At 48.3% G+C, this 20318-nt stretch overlaps 2 protein-coding genes and 1 long non-coding RNA gene across 5 annotated transcripts in view; 2 read left to right on the top strand and 1 right to left on the bottom strand.

The window, feature by feature from the left end:
- Positions 1–1701, bottom strand: part of LOC131840406 (uncharacterized) — a 68689-nt gene extending 66988 nt beyond the window's left edge. For both annotated transcript variants that reach the window (XR_009357337.1, XR_009357338.1), the window contains exon 1: positions 1630–1701. This is a non-coding gene — a long non-coding RNA (uncharacterized LOC131840406). The remainder of the gene's footprint in view (positions 1–1629) is intronic.
- The window catches only part of IMMT (inner membrane mitochondrial protein), a 240552-nt gene extending 234206 nt beyond the window's left edge, over positions 1–6346 (top strand). Inside the window, exon 11 of the mRNA XM_059188291.1 lies at positions 6335–6346. The gene's annotated coding sequence lies outside the window, so the exon portion shown is untranslated. The remainder of the gene's footprint in view (positions 1–6334) is intronic.
- Positions 1861–20318, top strand: part of ST3GAL5 (ST3 beta-galactoside alpha-2,3-sialyltransferase 5) — a 50068-nt gene continuing 31610 nt past the window's right edge. Inside the window, exon 1 of one of the 2 annotated variants that reach the window (XM_059188298.1) lies at positions 1861–2064. In XM_059188298.1, coding sequence (XP_059044281.1) covers positions 1980–2064 — 85 coding nt within the window. In that variant the 5' untranslated portion in view covers positions 1861–1979. The remainder of the gene's footprint in view (positions 2065–20318) is intronic. The other variant, XM_059188297.1, reaches the window with a different exon arrangement.

Genomic DNA, 20318 nt, shown 5'->3' with positions numbered 1-20318 from the left:
AAGAGTCTGGCCACTTTGCTAGCCAGGGTCCTGAGCTTTTCTGAGACCAGCCACTGACCTGAAGAGATTCCAGGTAAGGCTTTGAGAGCTAGCGGCTGATCTTAATCTACAGTTGGTAGGATCTCTATCTCAATGCAGAGCACTAGCTTAGGATGACTCTGCAGCTAGGAAAAAAGATGTTTTAGGGCAGGGGCTTGTCTTGTTGCGCAAGTCAGATTCTCTTCCCACCCAATGTGAAGGGAGGGGGTGAACGAGGTAGTGGGTGCAGCGTAAGCTTAACAGCCATCCTGTTAGGCTGGGACAGGAGGCAGTTTCAAGCTTCCTTTCTTTCTCACACCCACCTTACACCCACTCTTCCAAGCCAGGGCACCTGGATCTTTATGTCAGCCATAATGCTGTCATGGCATTTTACCAACAAGGAGTATCTATCTGGGAGAAAAGGAAAGAGAAGCTGGGGCAAAGAGAGGTAAAGAGTATCTGATCAAGCCGTCTGGCCTTGGGCTGGTCTCCACGAGAGAAATGATGAGGTGTTCAGCATTCTCCCTGAAGGTGTCACTGACTGCCCCCCCCCCCAATCCCCACCCTCCCTCCCCAGCAGTTGCTCTGCCTGGCCAGCCTTGGCCAATCTACTGGATTTAGATCTCTGTGACAGCTTTTCCTCCAATATATTCAAAATACTCCCATGTCCTCACCTTAGAATGACCTAGAAACATTTTTATGGCAAAATCTCTTTGGAAAGTATAACAGCAGGGTCTCCCCACCCCCACCCTTTCCTTTTCAAGATTTCCCTTTCTGACCTTTGTTACCCAGATACCACATTTTTTCCAGCACCCCTGCCCCCACCAGGGAAAGAACACAGACATTTCCAAACCCTGTTGGGAGCTGTGCAAACCCTTCACAAACTGTTGCAAAAAAGAGTGACAAAACTCTCACTTGACTTAAATACATTTGACTCAGTGTCTAGGATCTTCCTTTTTAAACCGGAACCGGTATCACTGATACCGGTGATCATGTGATTCTATCTGTCCACCTGAAAGGAAATTCTGAAGACAGACCATTTTCACCGAGCTCACTGAGGAGTCAACAAGTCCTAAGGCACAGAAATGTTGCAGGCACACTATACACATTCCGCCGTGTTAAAGAAATAACATATCAGTGCTTTAAACTCCTTTTCATTCCTGAATTTGGGGATTCACTAATATTTATGCCTTAAAAATATGTATGACATTTCCTCTCCAGAATCAAGGGAGACTCCTGAGGTATGGAAAGCGGCTCTCCAAGAGCACGTTCTGATCTGCTCTGTCACCAAATGGCTCAGTGATTTAGGGTAACTCACTTGTGCTCTCTGGGCCTCAACCCAACTGTGAGACTAGTCGGGAATCCGCACTATTTTCTTCTTCTTGGACACGTGGAACAATAGAAAGATGTTTTGCAAGTCCCCAGACACACGCCCAGACTGCCCTGGGGTAGTTCTCAAGGGTCTCGTGGCCCCAGGGACTCTGAACCCTGGTGGGCCTGGGGTGTTGTGCTGGCAAGTGAAGCACGTGACTACGTAAAGCCCCTCCATCCACCGGCTCCGCAAGTACCAGTCCTAAGCGCCGTAAAAGCCTACAACCAGTCCAGCTGTACCTTTTGTTCCTTCATCAGCTAACCGCACGCAGACTTCCAGAGAGCGGTGGGTGCTCGGCACCCTGGCTCCTCGGCACCCTGGCTCCTCCCAGCCTACCCTCGGGGCTCCCCCGCCGCGCTGGGTGGAGGGGTCGCGCGTCCCGGGGGCGGGGCCGCCGCGGGACACCCCCCCCTCGCGGGTTCGGATTGGTCTCTCCTGTCCTCGTGACTCCAGGCCCGCCCCACGTCCCTCCTCCGCATCCGTGCGGGGGAGCGGACGGTCCGGTGCTGAATGGGCGCGAGCTCGGCGCCGGGGACGGGCGGGGGCGCGGGGCCCGGGACTGGCGGCCGGCCGGCGCCCCCTCCCTAGCATGCGGACGAAGGCGGCGGGCGGCGCGGAGCGGCGTCCCCTGCAGCTGCGAACAGACTCAGTGGCGGCGGCACCTGCCGGCCGAGGTAAGTGGCGCAGCCCCCTCCTCGGCGTAGCGGGGCCCGCGGGCTGGGGGCGGCGGCGGCGGCGGCGGCGGCGGCGATCAGTCCCTGCCCCTACCTCGCTGGCCCGGCGGCTCCGCCTCGGCCCCCGCGGGCAGCGCCTAGGGCACGGCGCCCCTAGACGCGCCTAGCGGGGGCGCGGGCTGAGAATCGTGGTCTCGGGCCCCGTGGACGGGGCGGGGGGCGCCATGCCAGCGTGGACGTGGTTAGAGGCAAAGGGGTGAACCCCCAGGATGTCGGGTCCCAGCCTCAGTGGTCCTTTCTCCCCCGGCTTCCCGCAGCGGCTCGGGGTTTAATTCATTGCTGGAAGCTTCCTAGCCGGCGGAGCCGAGTTAACTCATTATCCTGGAACGGGATTGGGGGACCCTTTGCAGGGTAAATTAGCAGGTTCCCAAACTGCTCATTGCATCCTTCGGAAAGGCACGATGTGTGGCGTCTGTAGGTAGAAATTGGGCAGTGACCTTCCTTGCCCCCTCTTTGCAGCCTGCCCTACGGAAGAGGCACGTTTTGGTGACCCTTTGCTTTCCTCTGAATTGTAGGTGACTTGACGTGGGCATGCATTCATTATACGCCGTTAGTGTGTAAGTAACATAAGGTTTTCCGAGGGCATCTCTCAGAGGAACCGGGCAAATAGGGAGAGGCGGGATCTTGTCTCTGCTCCACAAGAGCTGGGTGACCTTGGCCGGCACTGGTCCCCAGGTGGGGCTCTATCTCCTGGTCTTTACTGGGAGACTTGAGCTGCTGATGGCTGTGGTCCCTTCCAGGCCTCTGGATTAGTGGTTCTGACCGAAGAATGTGTTGGCCAGTGAAGAGAGGGTCCTGCAGATCAGGAAATAACTTGGAAAAATGAATTTGATATCCTCATGTCTTAATTCGTGTTTGTGGCCTTTGCTTAATTAGGTATCGTTCTTCTAAAAGAGAAAATAGTTTCATGTGCTGCGTTTAATCTGGCACCCTTTGGTTGCCTGCTTCTGGTACCAAGCAGGAAACTGGGTGCCGGGGTTTCAAAGAGGAAGGAGACTCATCTCTGGCCTTCTGGTGTTTAGCTTCCCTCTCCTCTTGGTTTATAACTGCTAATCCTCTTCCGTAGTGGGCTGCATGTCCTGAAACTGGAAGAGGAATCCATGTCTGTTGAGTAGAGGAACACAGATTCAAAAACACCATCCGTTGTGGTTTCACTTGTATAGTCTGGAGAGTTTGACAGCTTAGAAGAATGTCTTACATTTCTAGTCAGAGCTAGGATCACCTAAATTCTAACCAGTGCTTGCTTGGACAGGAGATGCCTGCGAGTTGCCAGAGCCCATAACCAGGATGTCACGAGTATTTTTTCGTGTCTGTCCATTATGTGTGTGCAGCTGTTTTTGTAAAATGAAATGAACCTTAGTTATGATCCATAGCCATTTCTTCCGCAGGTCCGAAAAGAAATGGGTGAGATGAGAAAGCATAAGGGGGTTAATGGAAGAGTGAGAGGGCCAACAGGCGTAAATTCCAAAAACTCAATGTTTATGACTACGTATTTTGAAAATGCTTATGATTTTGGCACAAACTGCCAAGTTAGCCCCATGCTATTTGGCAGCAGTGGGGAAAATGTATCTAGCAGGTTGGCTCTGGGGAGGGGGACAGACAATAAAAAGAGGTTCAGAGTTCTCTGTGGGATTCCATCCAGGTGCTGGGGGGGAGGGCATAGGAGTGTGTCTTGGAGCCAGCAGTTCCTGGGATAAGGATCGAGGCTCATCTTCCACACCCTTCTAGCTCCTGAGGAACAATTTAATCTGAACTGCCTATGGAGGGTTGAGATCATTCCCAGACAGCATGCTCTGTGTCTTTAGTCTAGCTGGGCAGTGTTGGCAGAATAAAACAGCTGGGAAGATACACAATGATGGTACAGACTTTCCAACTTCCCAGAAAGGAAAAGCTAGGGCTGGGTCAGCGTGAATGACCTGAGTTAGCAAAGGCATTCAAAATGGGGAAGGGGCCACAAGTCACCAGCCTGGTGTGGGAAGAAACCATAAATATGGTGCGGATAGGTGGGCTCCCCAAGGAGAGACTTTAAGCACACATGCTGGGGGGTGGGGAGTGGGGGGAGCAAGGAAGTTGTGCATGGGAGTGAGAGACAAATAGGTTAGAGGAGTCCAAGGACACTACCAGGCTTGTCTTACCTAGCGAGCTAGCTAGCTTGCTTCTTTCTTTCTTTCTTTGGTGTACACAATAGAAAAGTAGACATACTGTAAGTGTACTGTTCACAAATGTTCTCCAAACTGAACACAGCCCTGCACTCAGATCAAGAAGCAGGAGCTCCCTGTGTGCTCCCTGCGGGTCCCTACCTCCCCGAGGATCCTGCAGTTCTGGGAGAACATCTTTCCTCATGAGTGAAGTTTCTGGTACTCACTCGTGGTGCTGCCTCTAGTTGTAGTGTGCTCACTCTTGTTGCTGATTCCAGACATTGGGATCACGAATTTATCCGTGCAGTGTTGATGGACATTTGGGCAGTTTCCAGCATTTGGCTATCGCACATAATGCTGTTATGACAGGTGACTGTTCTCGTACCTTTCTTTGATATATATATGTATGCATTTCTACATACATAAAGGGGCCATGGGCGTGTGTACTCAGATTTGGGAGCTGCAGGCAAAGCTATTTTATTCCAATTTTTTAATAATTACATTGTTACTAGCATAGTGATCAATATGGTTATTAAATGGTAATTAGTGGTTACTTTTTATTAGTATAGGGTTAGTACATACTTCTATTAGCTGATGGATGGAACATTGACTTTTCACTAAGGAGAGAGGCAGGAGTCCCACCAGGAGTCATGATCCTTTTCTACTTGGCTATGGCCCATGTCCCATATGCTCACGGCAAGTGCAGTTACCTCTATGCCCAGTCTCCCAAGTCAGGCAGCAGGACAGGCCGAGCTGAGCGGAAAACAAAAGCAATGTTGTCAGGGAAGAGTTTCTCTGGCCAAACTGCTTTACCATATCTCAGCTCTCAGCCTTCTTGCTGCAAACACTTCGGAGAACCTCTTCTCCCTCTGCTTTTGTACTGTCATACTTTCTGTACTTATTTCTACTTCTCTGATCTGCCTTCTCTGTACTCCCTGATTTCTTCCAAGAATTCCCCCACATTCTAAAGGAAAAGCATATTTCTCGGTTAGTCTTTTGAGGTCATGCAAGATAGTTTTGTTTTCTTCTTCTGGCATGAAGAAAATATCCAGGATTAAGTTATTGGATGGTTCACCAACTCCTAAAACCTACAAATCCTTCTCCTTTTCCCTTCAAGTTTTTAGTATCTGGAATCATTATAGTTAAGTATCATATGATATGATTAATTCAAAGAGAGAAATTTGGGAAGAAATAACAAATGTAAAAGCTCTACATTAGTGGAATAATAGTTCTGCCTTTTGAACATTAAGGCTGTTTTTAATACTGCCATGTTCATATTTAAAGGCTTAAATGTATTGAATTCAGAGCAGAAGTAGTTGTTCTATTATATGTGTACAATTCCTTTTTCCCTGGCCGCTTTTTCTCATGTTCTGCTTTTTCATCCTTTTCTGCCCTGTTTTTCATCTCCTTTCTGCTTTTCACAAACATCTTGGTCTCATTTCCTATCTAGACTCCAGCAGCAAGAGAGGAAGACAGAGTATGGTCCTTCAGCAGGGCTGCTAACACTCTCTTCTCTTTGCTTATTATTTTCTTCAGTCAAGTCCTTAGTCTTCCAGGACTTGGTTGATGTGGACTTCTTGCTTATCCTTTCTCTAGACCAGTGCTTTCCAGTGAGAAGATAATCCAAGCCACACATAATTTAAAATTTTCTAGTAGCTACATTTAAAAAATTGATAGGAAACAGGTACATCAGAGTTTCAATTTCTGAATAACATAAGAACTTTTAAACTCGGGGCACCTGGGTGGCTCAGTGGGTTAAGCCTCTGCCTTTGGCTCAGGTCATGATCTCAGGGTCCTGGGATAGAGCCCACATCGGGCTCTCTGCTCGGCAGGAGCCTGCTTCCTCCTCTCTCTATGCCTGCCTCTCTGCCTACTTGTGATCTCTCTCTCTCTCTGTCAAATAAATAAATAAAATATATATATATATAAAAAAAGAACTTCTAAACTCTTATGCACCTGATAACACAGCTTCAAACTATGTAAGTAAAAAGTAACAGAAGGATAAAAAAAAAGTTGACAAATCTGCCAGCATAGTGGGAGATTTTTAACATACATCTTTGAGTAACTGATAGAACAAGCTGACTGAAAATAAATAAGGGATTATTCCAGCAAACAATACACTTGATCACACTGATTATATAGAAAACAGGAAGTGAGGATTATACTTTGAGTATATACCTGGTCATGAAGTAAATCCTAACATATTTAAAAGAATCAGTGTCATACAGACCAAGTTCTCTGAACATAATACAACTAAATTATATCCATTTTAAAAGATACTTTGAAAAATTTGAAAATTTGAATTTGAAAATATTTAAATTTGAAAGATAATAATAATAAACATATATGTCAAAACCTGTGGGATGAGTTGTACACTTAAAAAAAACTTGTGAGGTGCAACTAACTTGGTGTTTAGGGGAAATGTACAATCTTAATTGCTCATATTAACATGAAAAACAGCAAAAAGTAATGATGTAATTAGCTAAATTAAGAAGTTAGGAACATAACCATTAAGATAGATCCAGTGAAGGGTGGTCTAGGTGGCTCAGTTGGGGATATCAAGAGTCGGATGCTTAACTGACCAAGCCACCCAGGCAACCCATGAAATTAATTTTAATAAAATACTTTAGGTAACCCAATATGTGCACGATATTATGAAATCAATATAAAAATTGTTAGTGAGGAATTTTACATTCTTTTGTTCAAACTCAGTCTTCAAAGCCTTGTGTGAATCTCTCTTATATAGATCACATCTCGATTTGGTTTGGCCACATATGAAGTACTTCATGGCCACATGTGGCTAGTGGCAACTGCATTGGACGGTACTGCTCTGCATCTTTGCCTGTAAACATTGAGCTAATTTGTCTTGATAAGGGGGCCAGTCAGAGCTCATTCTGGTGGTGGGGTTCAAGTGCCCGCCAAGCAAATCTAGGATCAGAGGAATCTAGCAGTGTTTTTTGGCAAAGAGGCAGTGGGCTCTTTGTGAAAATTCTCTTTTAAACTCAACCCCTCCCAATGGACCCACATGCTACAACACGTAGATAGGACAGGAAAAAAGATAAATGCTGTACCGACTCCCTTTATCCTCACCTGTTCCAGACATGTTTTATGTATGTGTGACATGTTTTGTATAGCTATGTCATTTTATATATTTATGTATGTCAGCTCACTTAATTTTCACAAAAGCCATGTGACTTTGGTGTCATTATTATTCCCATTGTACAAATGAGAATTTTGAGGCTCAGAGAAGTTAAGAAACTGTAGGGGAGAGAGCCTAGAGGAAGGGTCTAGGGGGCATTCTGACTCAGGCAGTCTGCCCTGGAGGTGGTGAGGAGGCACCAGCCTCCCTCCCATGCTTGAGAACAGCTCCTGTCGCAGTTCTTGAGAAGGTCACCTGTGGTGGCTGAGATGGCTCTGTTCCCAGTACAGGCTGGTGCATTCCCCCGGACACCATCGTCACTCCCCTGAGTCTCCACAGCAGCCTCCTAACTGGTCTCAGGGCACAGGAGGACTTCCCCATCTCCAGTCTGACCTCAAGAGAGCTCCCTCCAAAATCCAATCCCAGTTCACTCCCTGCCCCCCACCCCTCCCTGTTGCTCCTTTTATCTCAGGATAAAATTCCAACCTGCTTCGGCATGGCCTGCTTCTTTTTTTTCAGCTTCTCTCGGCACGTTATTCCTTCCTGGGCTGGACCTTCAGAAACTCCATGCCAAGTTTTCCCCTCGGTGCCTGCTGTTCCCCCCCAGGCGACCCCTGTCTGCCCATGTCCACTGAGCCCTATTCCTTCCTTCCTGGGAGGGCCTTTTCTAACCCCTTCCCAGACACACATCCCTCCCCAAATCTAAAATATCTTGTAATGCAGCCTTCCTGTCCCATGCAGGATAAGTTTGAAAGAAATACTGTGGAAATAATGACTGTGGTGGTAGATCCGCTTGTCTGAGCTTCGTTTTGCTAGTTGCTGTAGCCCCAGGCCCATATTCCCAGCCTGACAGAAACTGGTTATGTGAGTAGCAGCGGGCCTCCTTAGGGGCCTGCCCAAATAATGGCTTCCCAAATATTTGGAGCAGAGAGTAAAAGGGATGTGTATGGGGCATAAAAGGAAATTCTCTGTTTTAACCCTGTTCCTTGCAGACCTGAATATGTGTTGTTGGTGTTAAGAGTTCAAATATATTTCACTTGTTCTGAGTTTCAAGGGGCCCAAACAAAACTTTCCTTCTCCTTCTATAGGATTTTTTCCTCTCCTTCAGTCTCAAAACTGCCCCGGCCTGCCAAACCCCAGGTTCCAGTTGTGGTCCCTCCAGTCCCTTTTCTAGGGTCATTACCGCCTTCTGATTTGGGTTTCACGGGACTAGTCTGCTTCTTCTAGGACTGTAAAGCTTATCAAATCCTGGATAACTGCGTAAACTGTCTTCACCTTCCCTTCCCTTCAGGTCTGGTTTGGCGATGTCACTTTTATAATGCCAGGATGCAGGAACCCAACCCAGAGTTGCTTTTGTTAATTGTCAGTTCTATGGATTTTCATTTTCCTCCATTTATTACTCATTCAGCCCAACCACCTGTATTTTCTTTAAATCAAGAGAGAAATCTTCTGGTAAAAAGGTAGCTTCTAGGGGGCCTGGATGGCTTAGTAGGTTAAGTCAGGTCATGAGCCCAGGCTCCCTGCTCTGCAGGGGGTCTGCCTCTCCCTCTCCCTCCGCCCTTCTCCCTGACCCCAACTGGTGCTCTCTCTCTCAGATAAATAAAATCTTAAAAAAAAAAAAAAAAAAGAGAAAGAAAGAAAAAAGGTAACTTCTAGGTTTTGCTCTGTTTGTGGTATTCATGGGGTCACCCCAGGCTTGTTCTCCAGGAACATGTTCCGCATGTATAATTTGCTGCCACAGCCCCCCCCCCCCCCCACCGCCCGCTGGAGAGCTATTGTTTAAGGTGTTTTCTCAGAGCTTGGAGGGACCCAGAAAGGAGGGCGGTTCTATGAGCAGTTTTCCTCGGTTTACTCCAGTGTCCCGTCTCATTCCCTCCGGCCTCCTCTGAGGGGTAGCCTCACCCCTGTCATTCAACCATCCCAGAGAATGGTGGCACCATGGGGTGCCCTCCTGCATGGGCTTTGCTTTCTTTCCTTCCCCTTCCTGGTCTGAGTTTGTTAACTGCAGGCCAGATCTCAGCTGCCCGGGCACTAGAGGAGCCCCTGCCGGCTTGGTCACCACGTTCCTTCCTCCATGTCTCGTGATCAGCCTCCTTCTCACTGCACCTGCTCTGGCTCGGCTTCCCCAGCTCCCCCAGCAGCAGTGACCTCCGTGACCTCTCTCTTGATCACCCTCTCCTCTTGGCCTCCTGCCTTTCAGTGGGCGCCCCCTCTCCAGAACTGCTTAGGACCCCTGGTGCCGCCTCCTCTGGGGCCAGTTGAGAGGGCCTGGTTCCTTCTCAGCCGCATCTTCTGCCACTCTCACCAGGTCCCCTGTGATTGGGCTGGAGCCTGTCTCTCTGGGCATTTTGGCATGGCTTTCCTTCCCTCTGGAATGCCTCTTCCTCTCTTCTGTCTCTGAAGTCTTGCTCATCCTTTAGGGACTCATTTGCCCATCATCTCCTCAGGAAAGCCTCCCTGCTGTCTGCGAGGGAAGTGACGGTTCCTGAGTGGCCTCTGTCATGGCGCTGTTTGGTGTTTGGCGTGTGAAGGGATTTTTGCTTTTCCTGGCTGGGTTATTCATTTAAAGAAGAAAGGGGCCGTGTCATATTTATCTTTATATCCCCAGTGCCTGGTGCCTTATTAAATGTTTATTTAAAGGGTTATTAGGGAAATAGAGCAAATTATCCCACGGTATGTACCATCCCCCTGCAACTGGGCTCTGTAGAAGAATTAAACCCTCCTCCTCTAAGGCAGCCATCATGGATAATGAATTAACTTCTCTTCTGTGCTTCTGGAATGATTCTAGTTATAGGCCATCCTTGGGAGAATTGAGAAAATAGCTTTTCACATCCTTTTCTGTTGGGCCTAATTCTCCAGTGGAGTCCAGCTTGAAGAAGGCTGGTGCAGACAGCTTGGTCCCAGCCCTGATAAAAATATATGTTACCAAGAGCAAAGACTGACAGAAGATAGACCTGTATGTTAAGATTAGGTATTACCAGGTTGTGGTATGATGACCAGGATGTGATTTCAAAATGTTTTTTCCATTGTCAAAGAATTCCTGAAGTTTCTCACTTTGTGATAATACAGCTATAAAAAAATACTTCTTAAATAAGCCAAGTCGGAGTTCCTAAGCCTGACTGTGGCTCATCTAAGACAGTAGAGAGTTGGGATGTTTGTTTTCAAACATACCTTCCTGCACCATGCCATGGCATGCCATGAGTCACTGGGCTGAGCCCCCAGCATTCCCCCTGGAGAATTGGGCCCTAGGGTGGGGATGACTCCAGCCATCAACTCTCTGGACTTGGGTGTCCCTTTTGACCACGATGGGACACCTTGTGAATTGAAGGGCTGAGTTTCCAGCAGGCGTGGCCTGCTCATGGATGCTTGGGGATACTCTCAAAAGTAAATCTAGGGATGTTTTTGTTTTTTTCTCCTTAATTGCTAGGAATGAACCTAAGCCAGAGTTATTTGAATTAAGTCTCACAGTCTCACATGCTAATTCTTTCTCCAAATCATTCCTTCAACCAGCCCCAGTTTTTCCCTGAAGTTTGACCTTGTTTGTCCTCACATAGGATTTTACCCTTATTGGGGGAAGAATCCACCCGTGGGTGCTAAACTAGGTATTTGATGAGAAAAGGGATATTTACTTTGTCTAAGTATCATCCATCAAGTTACTTAGTAACTACCAAGGAAAAATAGTAGCTTTACAGTGGAGAAACCTGCCTTCCATCACTTCAACCAGTAGATCAAATTTAATATCACCAGCAGCAGGACAGATCAGCAGTATTGCCTCTTGAGAAAAGGCATTGAGAGGAGCCCAGCATTAGTCTGTGATTTTTTGGCCCGAAATGTATAACTTGAATCTAAACATGAAGAACCAGGCAAATCTCCACTGACAGACATCCTATAAAAGAACTGGGCTGTACTTTTCAAAAAATGCCAAGGTCATGAAAAATAAAGCAACTATTTCAGGTTAAGGGGGGGTTGAAAAGATATGACAGTTGAATGGCAACATGTGATTATTTTTGCTCCAAGACCATTATTGGAACTACTCAAGAAATTTGTATCAGGTCTTTAGATGGGATTGAAGCAACAGTTCCCTGATTTTTATCATTATGTTGTGGTTGTGTAAGGGAATATCCCTGTCTTTAGGAAATACTAAAATATTGGGGGGGAGATATGTCATGTTTTCAACTACTTTCAAACAGTTAGAAAGGTAATGTGCATATTCTCTTGGATGATAAAGAATGACAGAGCAAATGTGGTAGGTTGTTAACAGTTGGGGAGTCTGGGTGAAAGGTGTATAGGAATTTTTTGTACTGTTCTTGCCATCTTTCTGTCAGTTTGAGGTTATGTTGAAAGATAGAGGTTAACACCTCAGAAGCCCACAGGTCATCGTGCTGTGGCCAGTCTAGCAACAGAGGGCACACGGGGGCTTTTCAGGGGGTCTCCCCTTTCCCTGGTCTACAGTGAAGTCATTTCATGTAACTCTGAACTCTCTTTGCCGTTGGGTTGGCTCTCCCTGGCATCGGCAGAAAACGGGGTGGAAGAGCATTAATGGTGCAGCTTTGCCTGACAGGAAGGTTTCTTTCTTCTGCTATCTGCTGCTGCTCCTGTTCTAGAGACTTAGCTCCCGCTGGCTGTCCTCAGATAGCTCTGATCCCCACGTTTGCTTGGTTCAGACTTTGATCCTGCTTCCACCCCCACCCCTCCTACAGCTGTCCTGCAAAAGAGGCTTCACAGGCAGACTGTAGCTTCAGAAATATATTTCAACACAGTGGAGAGTGTTGATGCATGAGTTCAGCACACTTCACCAAGATTCTCCGGTCGAGTGCTTGCCAGCAAAGAAGGTACCAGGCCCTCGGATGGTGTGCCTTACCCAAAGCCTTGGCATCAGCACATTAAAGGTGGTCCTCCCTCCTGCCTTGACAGACCCTCAGGTTAGATGATCTGGCAGAAATCCTGCATTTACTATGTTCTGCGTGAAGGGGGGTCCTTTTCCACCCCCACTGCCTTTTATGCTGTTTAGGGCAACCTTCTCTGCTGTGGCTGGAGTCTCTCCTGGGGGGCAAGGGTGGGGGGGCAGTTCTTGGATTCCAAAGGGGAGCTCTGAGTTAGGGCCTAAGGAAGGTGTGTGGGTGGGTCTGTGTATCAGAATTTGCAGAGAGGAGTTCCTGGGAAACCATCCAGCGCCAGGGAACAGACCATGATAAGAACACTGAAGCTTCTATTCCTCCTTGCTGTCTGTCTTTCCTTTCCATCTCTCCTTTCCCAGAATTTCCTGTCCCCCAGCCCCCACTCCATTTTCTCCACACTGTGTCCCCCCCAACTTTCTCTTTCCCTTTTTATTATTTTTTTAATCCACCTCCCTCCATTTATTCCAGTTTCCTATTTCTCTTTTGTAAATGGTCATCATGTAGGAGTGTCCATTGAATCAGCTAAGTTTTATGTTTCCTGTTCTTACTTTAAAAGTAGGTGAGACTCAAATCCTAGTGGAAGAAGAGGCAGTGGAAATGTTCTCCTCCGACCCTGCTTTTTACGTATTAGCAAGCATCCTACAAGAGGTGACTTGGCCATTATCAAACTGCCAAACTGTTGACTTTTTTTTTTTTATCTCTTTCCTCTCCTCCTAAAAAACAAAACAAAACAGATCCAACTGCCCCTTTTATTTCCCATGGAGGTGGGTGGGACAGTCATTTGACTTTATCTCTGTTCCCCAGTGCACGCACGCACGCGCGCACACACACACACACACACAGTGATTCCCATCCCTGTTCTCCCTGCATCAGACGTGCTTGGGACACTTCACAAATGCCCAGTGGTTGTGATATCTGGACACAGGGAAGGATCTGGTTTTCCTGTCCGCCTCTTGTGAGGACCATGCCAACTTTGGGTTAGCCGTTCTGCTGGGGCCTGGATGCAGGCCTCCGATGAGTGCCTTGATTCATTTGTCACTTCCTGCAGCAAGGGTTTAGAGCCTTTTCTGTGCTAGGCCCTGTGGCAGGTCTTGAGGTTATAGCAGTGAACGAAATCGCTAGAGCCCCCTTTTCTCAGAAGCTTATATTTAGTGGGGAGAGCAGACAACAGGCAAATAGGTATGAATAGTAATGAGTGCAGTGAAGTAAAGCAGGAGTGAGTAGCAGCGCTCGGGGTGGGAACACTATTTTACAGGGAAGGCGACTTTTGGACAAAGACCAGAATAAAGAGGGTGAAGAAGAGAGCCACCTGGAGGTGGGGCGGGGGCAAGTGAAGACCCTGAGGTTGGAGGTGGGAGCAGGAGGCCTCTAGGCTGAAGGGGAGTGAGGAGGAGGGGAAGGAGAGAGAGAGGTGGGCAGGGGAGAGGGCTCCGGATTTGATCCTGTGAAAGGCGCAGCCCTATCAACATCTTTGTCACCTCGAGAAAATCTTGGAGAAATACCATGTGCAGTTCCAGGGTATGTTCTAATTTTGGAGAATGTTTATGTATTCCGAGGACTCGGAATTAATTGCCTTAGCACTTAAAAAAAAAAAAAGATATTTATTTATTTGAGAGAGAGAGAGCACGAGCAGAGGGAAGAGGGAGAGGGAGAAGCAAACGCCCCCCCCCGAGAAGGGAGCCAGAGGTGGGGCGGGGGCTCCATCCCAGGACCCTGGGGTCATGACCCAAGCCAAAGGCAGCCGCTTAACCGACTGAGCCACCCAGTGCTGAGGCGTCCCTGCTTCAGCACTTTTAAACACGTACAAAGCCAGTGGTTGAATGACAGTCACCATGTATTCTCAACCATAGAGGAATACTGGTTGATTAGTAAGAAATTCGAAAGTGTGCCTCAGAATCACTGATGTGCTTGCATTTTAGTTGGTGGTCAAAATTAGTAGAGTGTAGACTGCATTCAGGAAGCAACACTTTTGTTTTCCATTTCAGAAAACAGGTCCTCATACAACTGCACATTTGGTAGGAGGATCTGAAAGTCTTGAGGCTAACGTACAGATTTAATCTGTTGTTAATTACAGCTCTGAGGAACTAGCTGCAGAGTTTCTCAAAGTGCACACCCACATAGCTTGGTGGACTTGGTTAAACTGCACATGGGGTGTCCTTCCTTGGTCCTACTGGGTGGGACATTATGGGGTGAGGTCTGGGACCCTGCGTCCTTCACAGCCCCCTCCCGTGGCTCCCGGGCCTGATCAGCTTGCAGAACCCACTGGCCAGGGCAGTGGTGGAGGCACTGATTATTTATTTCTATTTACTTAAACAATAGACATTCATTTCTCAGTTCTGGAGTTGGGGAGTCCATGACCAAGACACTGGCAGATCCTGTGTCTGGTGAGAGCCCCTTCCTGGTTCATAGAGAACCATCCCTCCCTGTTCTTATCTGGTAGAAGGCACTGATAAGTGCCCTGGAACAAACCCTAGAAGATGGGAGGTGGTTGGTTGTAGTCTCAGCCCCAGAGCTCAAACCCACACTTCCTTTGTGGTTTTGAACACACAGGAAACTTCCTATTCCTAAAAGACAAGTAAGACACTTCCTGCCTAGTAGAAACAGGAAAGGACTGTGCAGAGAATTTCCCCCCCTTTGGTGGTGGGAGTGGAGTGGGGTGGTTAATGGTACTCTGAGGGGGTCGCTTGGATCCAGGAAGGCGTGTGTGTGCCTACCGTCCCCAGGCACACCTCACTGCTGTGTGAATGCAGGCCTGTGCCTGCTTGTTGGCTGGCATGTTATACAGGTGAGAACACGACCACTTACCTTGATGAATCAGGTTTCTTCCGAGCCACCCAAACCAGACATTAAAAAGATTACATACCGAAACTCAAGTATTTTCAGTGTGTCATCCATGGTCTTGAGTTTTCAGTTTTTGCAGTGTTTAATTACCCTCAATACTTTAAAAATGTGGCGATGTTTGGAATTTTAATATAGACAGTGATTTTATTCCAGTGGGTAACGTCAGGGGCAATTTTCCCCCCATCCCCCAAGGGGACATTCAGCAACATCTGGAGATGGCTTTTGTCACAGCTGGGGAAGGGGAGGACCAGAAATGCTACTAAACTTCATCCACAAGATGCCATCCACCAGATAGTTTTCTACAGCAAAGAATTACCCAGCCCCAAATGTCAGCCGTGCTAAGGTGGAGAAACCTTCCAAAAGGTCAATTGTATGCCTCTTTTTCTTTTCCTTTTTCTTTTTTTAAATACTTTTTTTTATTTGAGAGAGAGAGAACATGTGAGAGGGAGGGGCAGAGGGAGAGGGAGAAAGAATTTCAAGCAGACTTCCCACTGAGCCTGGAGCCCAACGTGGGGCTTGACCCCATGACCCTAAGATCATCCCCTGAGCAAAATCCAAGAGTCGGACGCTCCCCCAGCTGACCACCCAGGTGCCCCCAGTTGTGTGCTCATGTGTGTTATGTCTTAGGGTTCTAAGTGAGCTTTCATACAAACAAAAAGTTCCACAGCTAGAACTGGTTTGGAATTAGCCACCTAGATTGTCTGCTTGGGGGGATAAGGAGGACAGGTTGACTCCTGGAACCAGTAGGAGAGGAATAACATGTCCCCGAGGGCTCTGGAAGCCACAGGCAAGGCTCTGCCCTGGTGTAGTCTTGAGCTTTTCTGGTGAAAACGCTGCTCCCCTACTCTCCGCGGCCTCTCCCTGGAGGGTGAGAGTAGGAGAAAGTTGATTGGAGAATTTCACTTGGACCCGCTGTTCTGCAGATCCCAGGCCCCAGCCCTGCCATGTTTGTCCCATGTCCACAGATGGGTTTGCGCATTGGTGAGCCGACCTGGGGAGTCAACTCTGGGACTAAACTGTGTGTGTGCGCGTAGGATGGCAGAAACCACACCTCTGAAGTCTCCTCGGTCCCACAGCCCCCCCACCCTCGCTATGGATACATTCCTGTTCCATAGGAACCTTGGGTTTCTGGAAGGAAGGGACTCATTCCAGACTCAGTCTGTCAGGCCATCTCTGCATTTTCACAGAATTGATGAAGTAAACTTTTAGAAATCACCTCTTTTTGCTGCGGGCACCTGTATTACTTATTTAGGATAAAGCAATTTAAAATGCATTTTGCTTAGGAACTAGCGTGCTGCTTTCTTAAATAATTGGAACGCAGGCGTGGAATCGTCACACCAGAGTTACTGATTTTGCTTAATATTTCCTTTTCTGATTTCTAGCAGTCCATCCTGTGCTGCTTCCTTTCCTCCCCAGCCCCTGGCAGGTGGGCTTCCCGGGGTTAAGACGGCTCTGTACTTTGTCTTCCACTTGGGAACCTTATCTCTATAGAGCTGTCTTAATTACCACCTTTATACAGATGCCCCAGGACCTTATCTCAGTCGTGGTATATCTTACGATTGACCACTCTACATCCCCCCTTTCCTTCCTTACCAACAGAACCCTCATTTTGTTTGGGGAAGCAGCCAGCCCAGCTTGTGAAAAGTTCCTGGCTAACTCTGCAGCTGGGGGTAGGCATGGGATGTCGTTCTGGCCAAAGAGATAGAGACGGAAGCCTGTGTGTTTCCGGGGCAGTTTTCCCTCTCCTGACATAGTGCTGCCCCTTCCTTTCCATCTCATCCCTCTTCTCCTTCCTGCCTGGACTATGGGGCGGAGGTTGGCCATGTACCGAGGCTTGCGGGAGCTAGGGACATCTGTGGCATACCAGCCCTGGGCTGCTTGTCACTGGACTTCCTATTCTGTGAGAAAAGGAAACCCCCACTTGGCTAAAAGCCATGATACCCAGGTTCCTACTACCTGCAGCCAAGGACACCTCCTGACTGCTAATCCAGGTGAGATCCTTCCCGATAGCCCCAAGCCTTCATTTGCAGCTGTCCACAGGATTTATCAGCCTGATGGCCCGCAGAACTTTGGACTCAGTAGACCCAAACTGATCTTAGTGTGGAGAGAAAAGGCACGCCATGGGCAGAAGAAATGGAAGCTTCCATCCTTGTGACCTCTCTCTAGAGCACTCTACCATCTTCCCTGTCACTTGAACTCTCTTCCCTCCTGGGTGCCAAGCACCTCTGATCCATCCCAAGTCCTGCTGATGCTGCAGCCCAAGCCCTTCCTCTCCCCCTCCCCGCACCCCTGGCTGCCGCCATCTTTGCTGCAGCCCACAGGGTTTGCAGCTGAGAACCCTGTGCTGGCTCCCCGCCAGCCTCCCATCTCAGGCTCTGCCGTCGCTCTTCTGCTAGCCATGCTCCTTCCCCTGCAATTGCCCTGCACGTTTCTTGACCCCTCTTGAATGACCTTCTGTGGTCTTGCATGCATTGACCTGCTGACCTAGTGGCCTAAGGCCAGGTTTGGTAGAAGCAGAGCCTGAAACAAGACTTCAGGGGCCCCTGGTTCACTGAGGGGGCTGCCAGGAGAAAGGGCACCAGGTTGGGGTTGGGTAGGAAGACAAGGAAAGATGCTGAACAAATCTGTGCTCCCAGCTGATCCCTCAGGGAGTGCTGGGGCTTAAATCATCCTCCCAGGGTGATCCCACATAGAGGCCAGAGGGCTAGCCTTTTGTACCCCTCAGCTGTGGGGCAGATCTGCTGAGTGGGAGCTGGTGTGTGCTGTTAGCAGCCAGCACTTACAGCCCGGATCTGACACCAGCCCTTGGATGCCCAACAGGACCACGATATTGCCTTAATTCCTGCCTGCAACCCTACGCCCATCCAAGGCCATACTTTCTCAGCTATACCCAGTCACATGCTGTTCCCCAGATTAACAGGCCTTTGTGCTTTGCTCATTCCCTTTCTTCTGCCCACAGTGTGCCTCTTCTCTCCCCACCCAGCTCCTCTTTGCTGTGCCCTCCGCTTGTGCTGGGCCTCCTCCTGGGCACCGTGACACATCCCATGTCTGTGCACCCCAAAGCAGGCTTCTCCCCAGTCGCAGGCTTCCTGCCTTGTCTTCTGTTCTTCTTTAGCAAGTAGAAGTCTTCATCTAAAACACAAAACCCCAAATACGATCTGAGTAACTATTTTCTCAGCTTTCCCTGGATGGTATATAACTCGTACCAGTCTAGTTCAAGGAGAAGTTAATTTATTTCATACTGTGGATGTCTTAAGGCTTCGCTCTCTTGGACTCCGTGGGCACCGCTGGCTGATGGGCTGGGTGTCCTGTCGATCCTCAAGCCGTACTTCCAACTGCTTCCTGGGCCTCTCTGCCTAGTTCTTTATCCCCTCATAGTAATCACATCACTGCAAATCTTCAAAAATTGACTTCCATCGCTGTCTTTCCAGAACTGGGATGCAGCTTTCTGTTTGCACACTTCTTGCTGCGGATAGTCTTCCTTTCATCATTTCTCAGTAGAGCTCTGTCCTGTTCCTTCCTCCCATTCCTCACCAGGGCGAGGCGTGGGCTCCCCTTTCATCCGGACAATAGCAAGCGTCCAGTACCCTGCTTCTCTGTTCTGGGCAGCAGCCTAGCAGGCAGCAGGCTGGTGTTCCTCTTCTGCTGCTGTGAAGTCCTGTGCTCTCGGACACCTCCTTCCTTTCCAGGCGTGCTATTTCAGCTGCCGTATTCACATCAGAGCTGTACCTGTTCGCCTTCCCAGGCAGCCCACCACCGCCACGTTGGCTTACTCACTGCCTTCTCAAGTTCAGATTTTTGTTTCTAACAGCCTATGCTTCATCAAGCCCTCATTATTAGAAACAAAACACCCTTCATATACATGCATATATACCGTTTCTAAGCATCCCCAGGTGGAAGGGCATGGACTTAGAGGTGAAGAGATGTGGGTCTGAATTCTCATCCCCTTCTCCATGCATGACCTTTGGCAGGTTAAATGCACAGCAGTCCAGTGAAGTAAGTATTGTTGAGATTTAGTGACATCCTGCCTAGGCTTTTCTCCCAGTAAATATGAATGCCCTGTTCACTCTTGTACCAGTAATTATATAGGTCATTTGGCAGTTCCTCCTGTCCTGCTTGGTGGTGCCTATTCTACTCTTGCCTTGAATCGCTAATTCTTAATTTGGAAGATGTTAATGCCATTTCTACAAATGGACTGAAAGCGTGGACCTTGCCCTTAACCCATCGGGACCTTAACAAGGATTATTTCTTCATCAGGCATACGAGCATTTGAGAAGAATATGTTATGTTTTTGTGTGTGAGTAGAAATACATAATTTTGAAAGCCAAGTCTTTTCTGCATAAAGATGGTTAGCAAAGCTGTGACGTGGAGGCTCTCACCCCGGCAGTCTGAGGGAGAAGAGGGTCAAACCTAGGAGCCCTGGGACCCTAGCACTTGGAGGAGATGGTAGGAAAAGAGCTACCATGAAGGAGATGGGAAAGGAGGACAGGAGGCTGCCATAGGACGGAAGAAGATAGACGAGCCATTGGTGATGGCCTGCCAACAAAAGGCCTTGGAGGAATGCCTGAAACCACCATCACTTCTGAAACTCTCATAAGAAACCGAGTATTTATTCAGTAAATATGTACTGGATGCCTATTATGAGCCTCTTAACATCCTAGGCACTGTGAATTCAGTGATGAGTGAAGGGAAGATCCCTGTCTCCATGCCATCCATATTCTGGTTGGGGGGACAAGAGACAAAAGGAAAACTTTATAAGTAACATGTGTCATGATAGTGAGTGTTGCAAAGGCAAAATTAAGCACTCATCTAGGAATCGCTCCTTAGGTGGTTTTGGTAAGTAGGGCATGTCTAGTAGTAGTTTATCATTCTAAACGAAGCATTCTTCACATTAGGTAATGAGTTGAACCGACGGAGGGTCCAGATCACTAAAGTGAATGCAGAGTTGGTGGGGGTGAGGAGAGCTTTAGCGGAAGGGAAATGTTTGGGACACTTTGCTTCTCCAGCTCAGGCTGCAGATGCCAGGCCTGGCAGGTGAGTGTGAGCCCTCTGAAGCTCTAAGAGGGCCTCTGTCACCCTTCATTCATCCACTGATGTCACTCAGCAGTTTTTTGAAGCCCTCTGATGTTCAAGTCGAGCTGGGTGTGAGGCTCGCGCACACAGAAAGGCAGGGGGAGG

Source organism: Mustela lutreola, chromosome 9, assembly GCF_030435805.1.
Source record: "Mustela lutreola isolate mMusLut2 chromosome 9, mMusLut2.pri, whole genome shotgun sequence".
Classification (NCBI taxonomy): Eukaryota; Metazoa; Chordata; class Mammalia; order Carnivora; family Mustelidae; genus Mustela; species Mustela lutreola.
The sequence above is the reverse complement of the archived record's forward strand: the minus strand, read 5'-3'. Positions and strand labels throughout refer to the sequence as shown.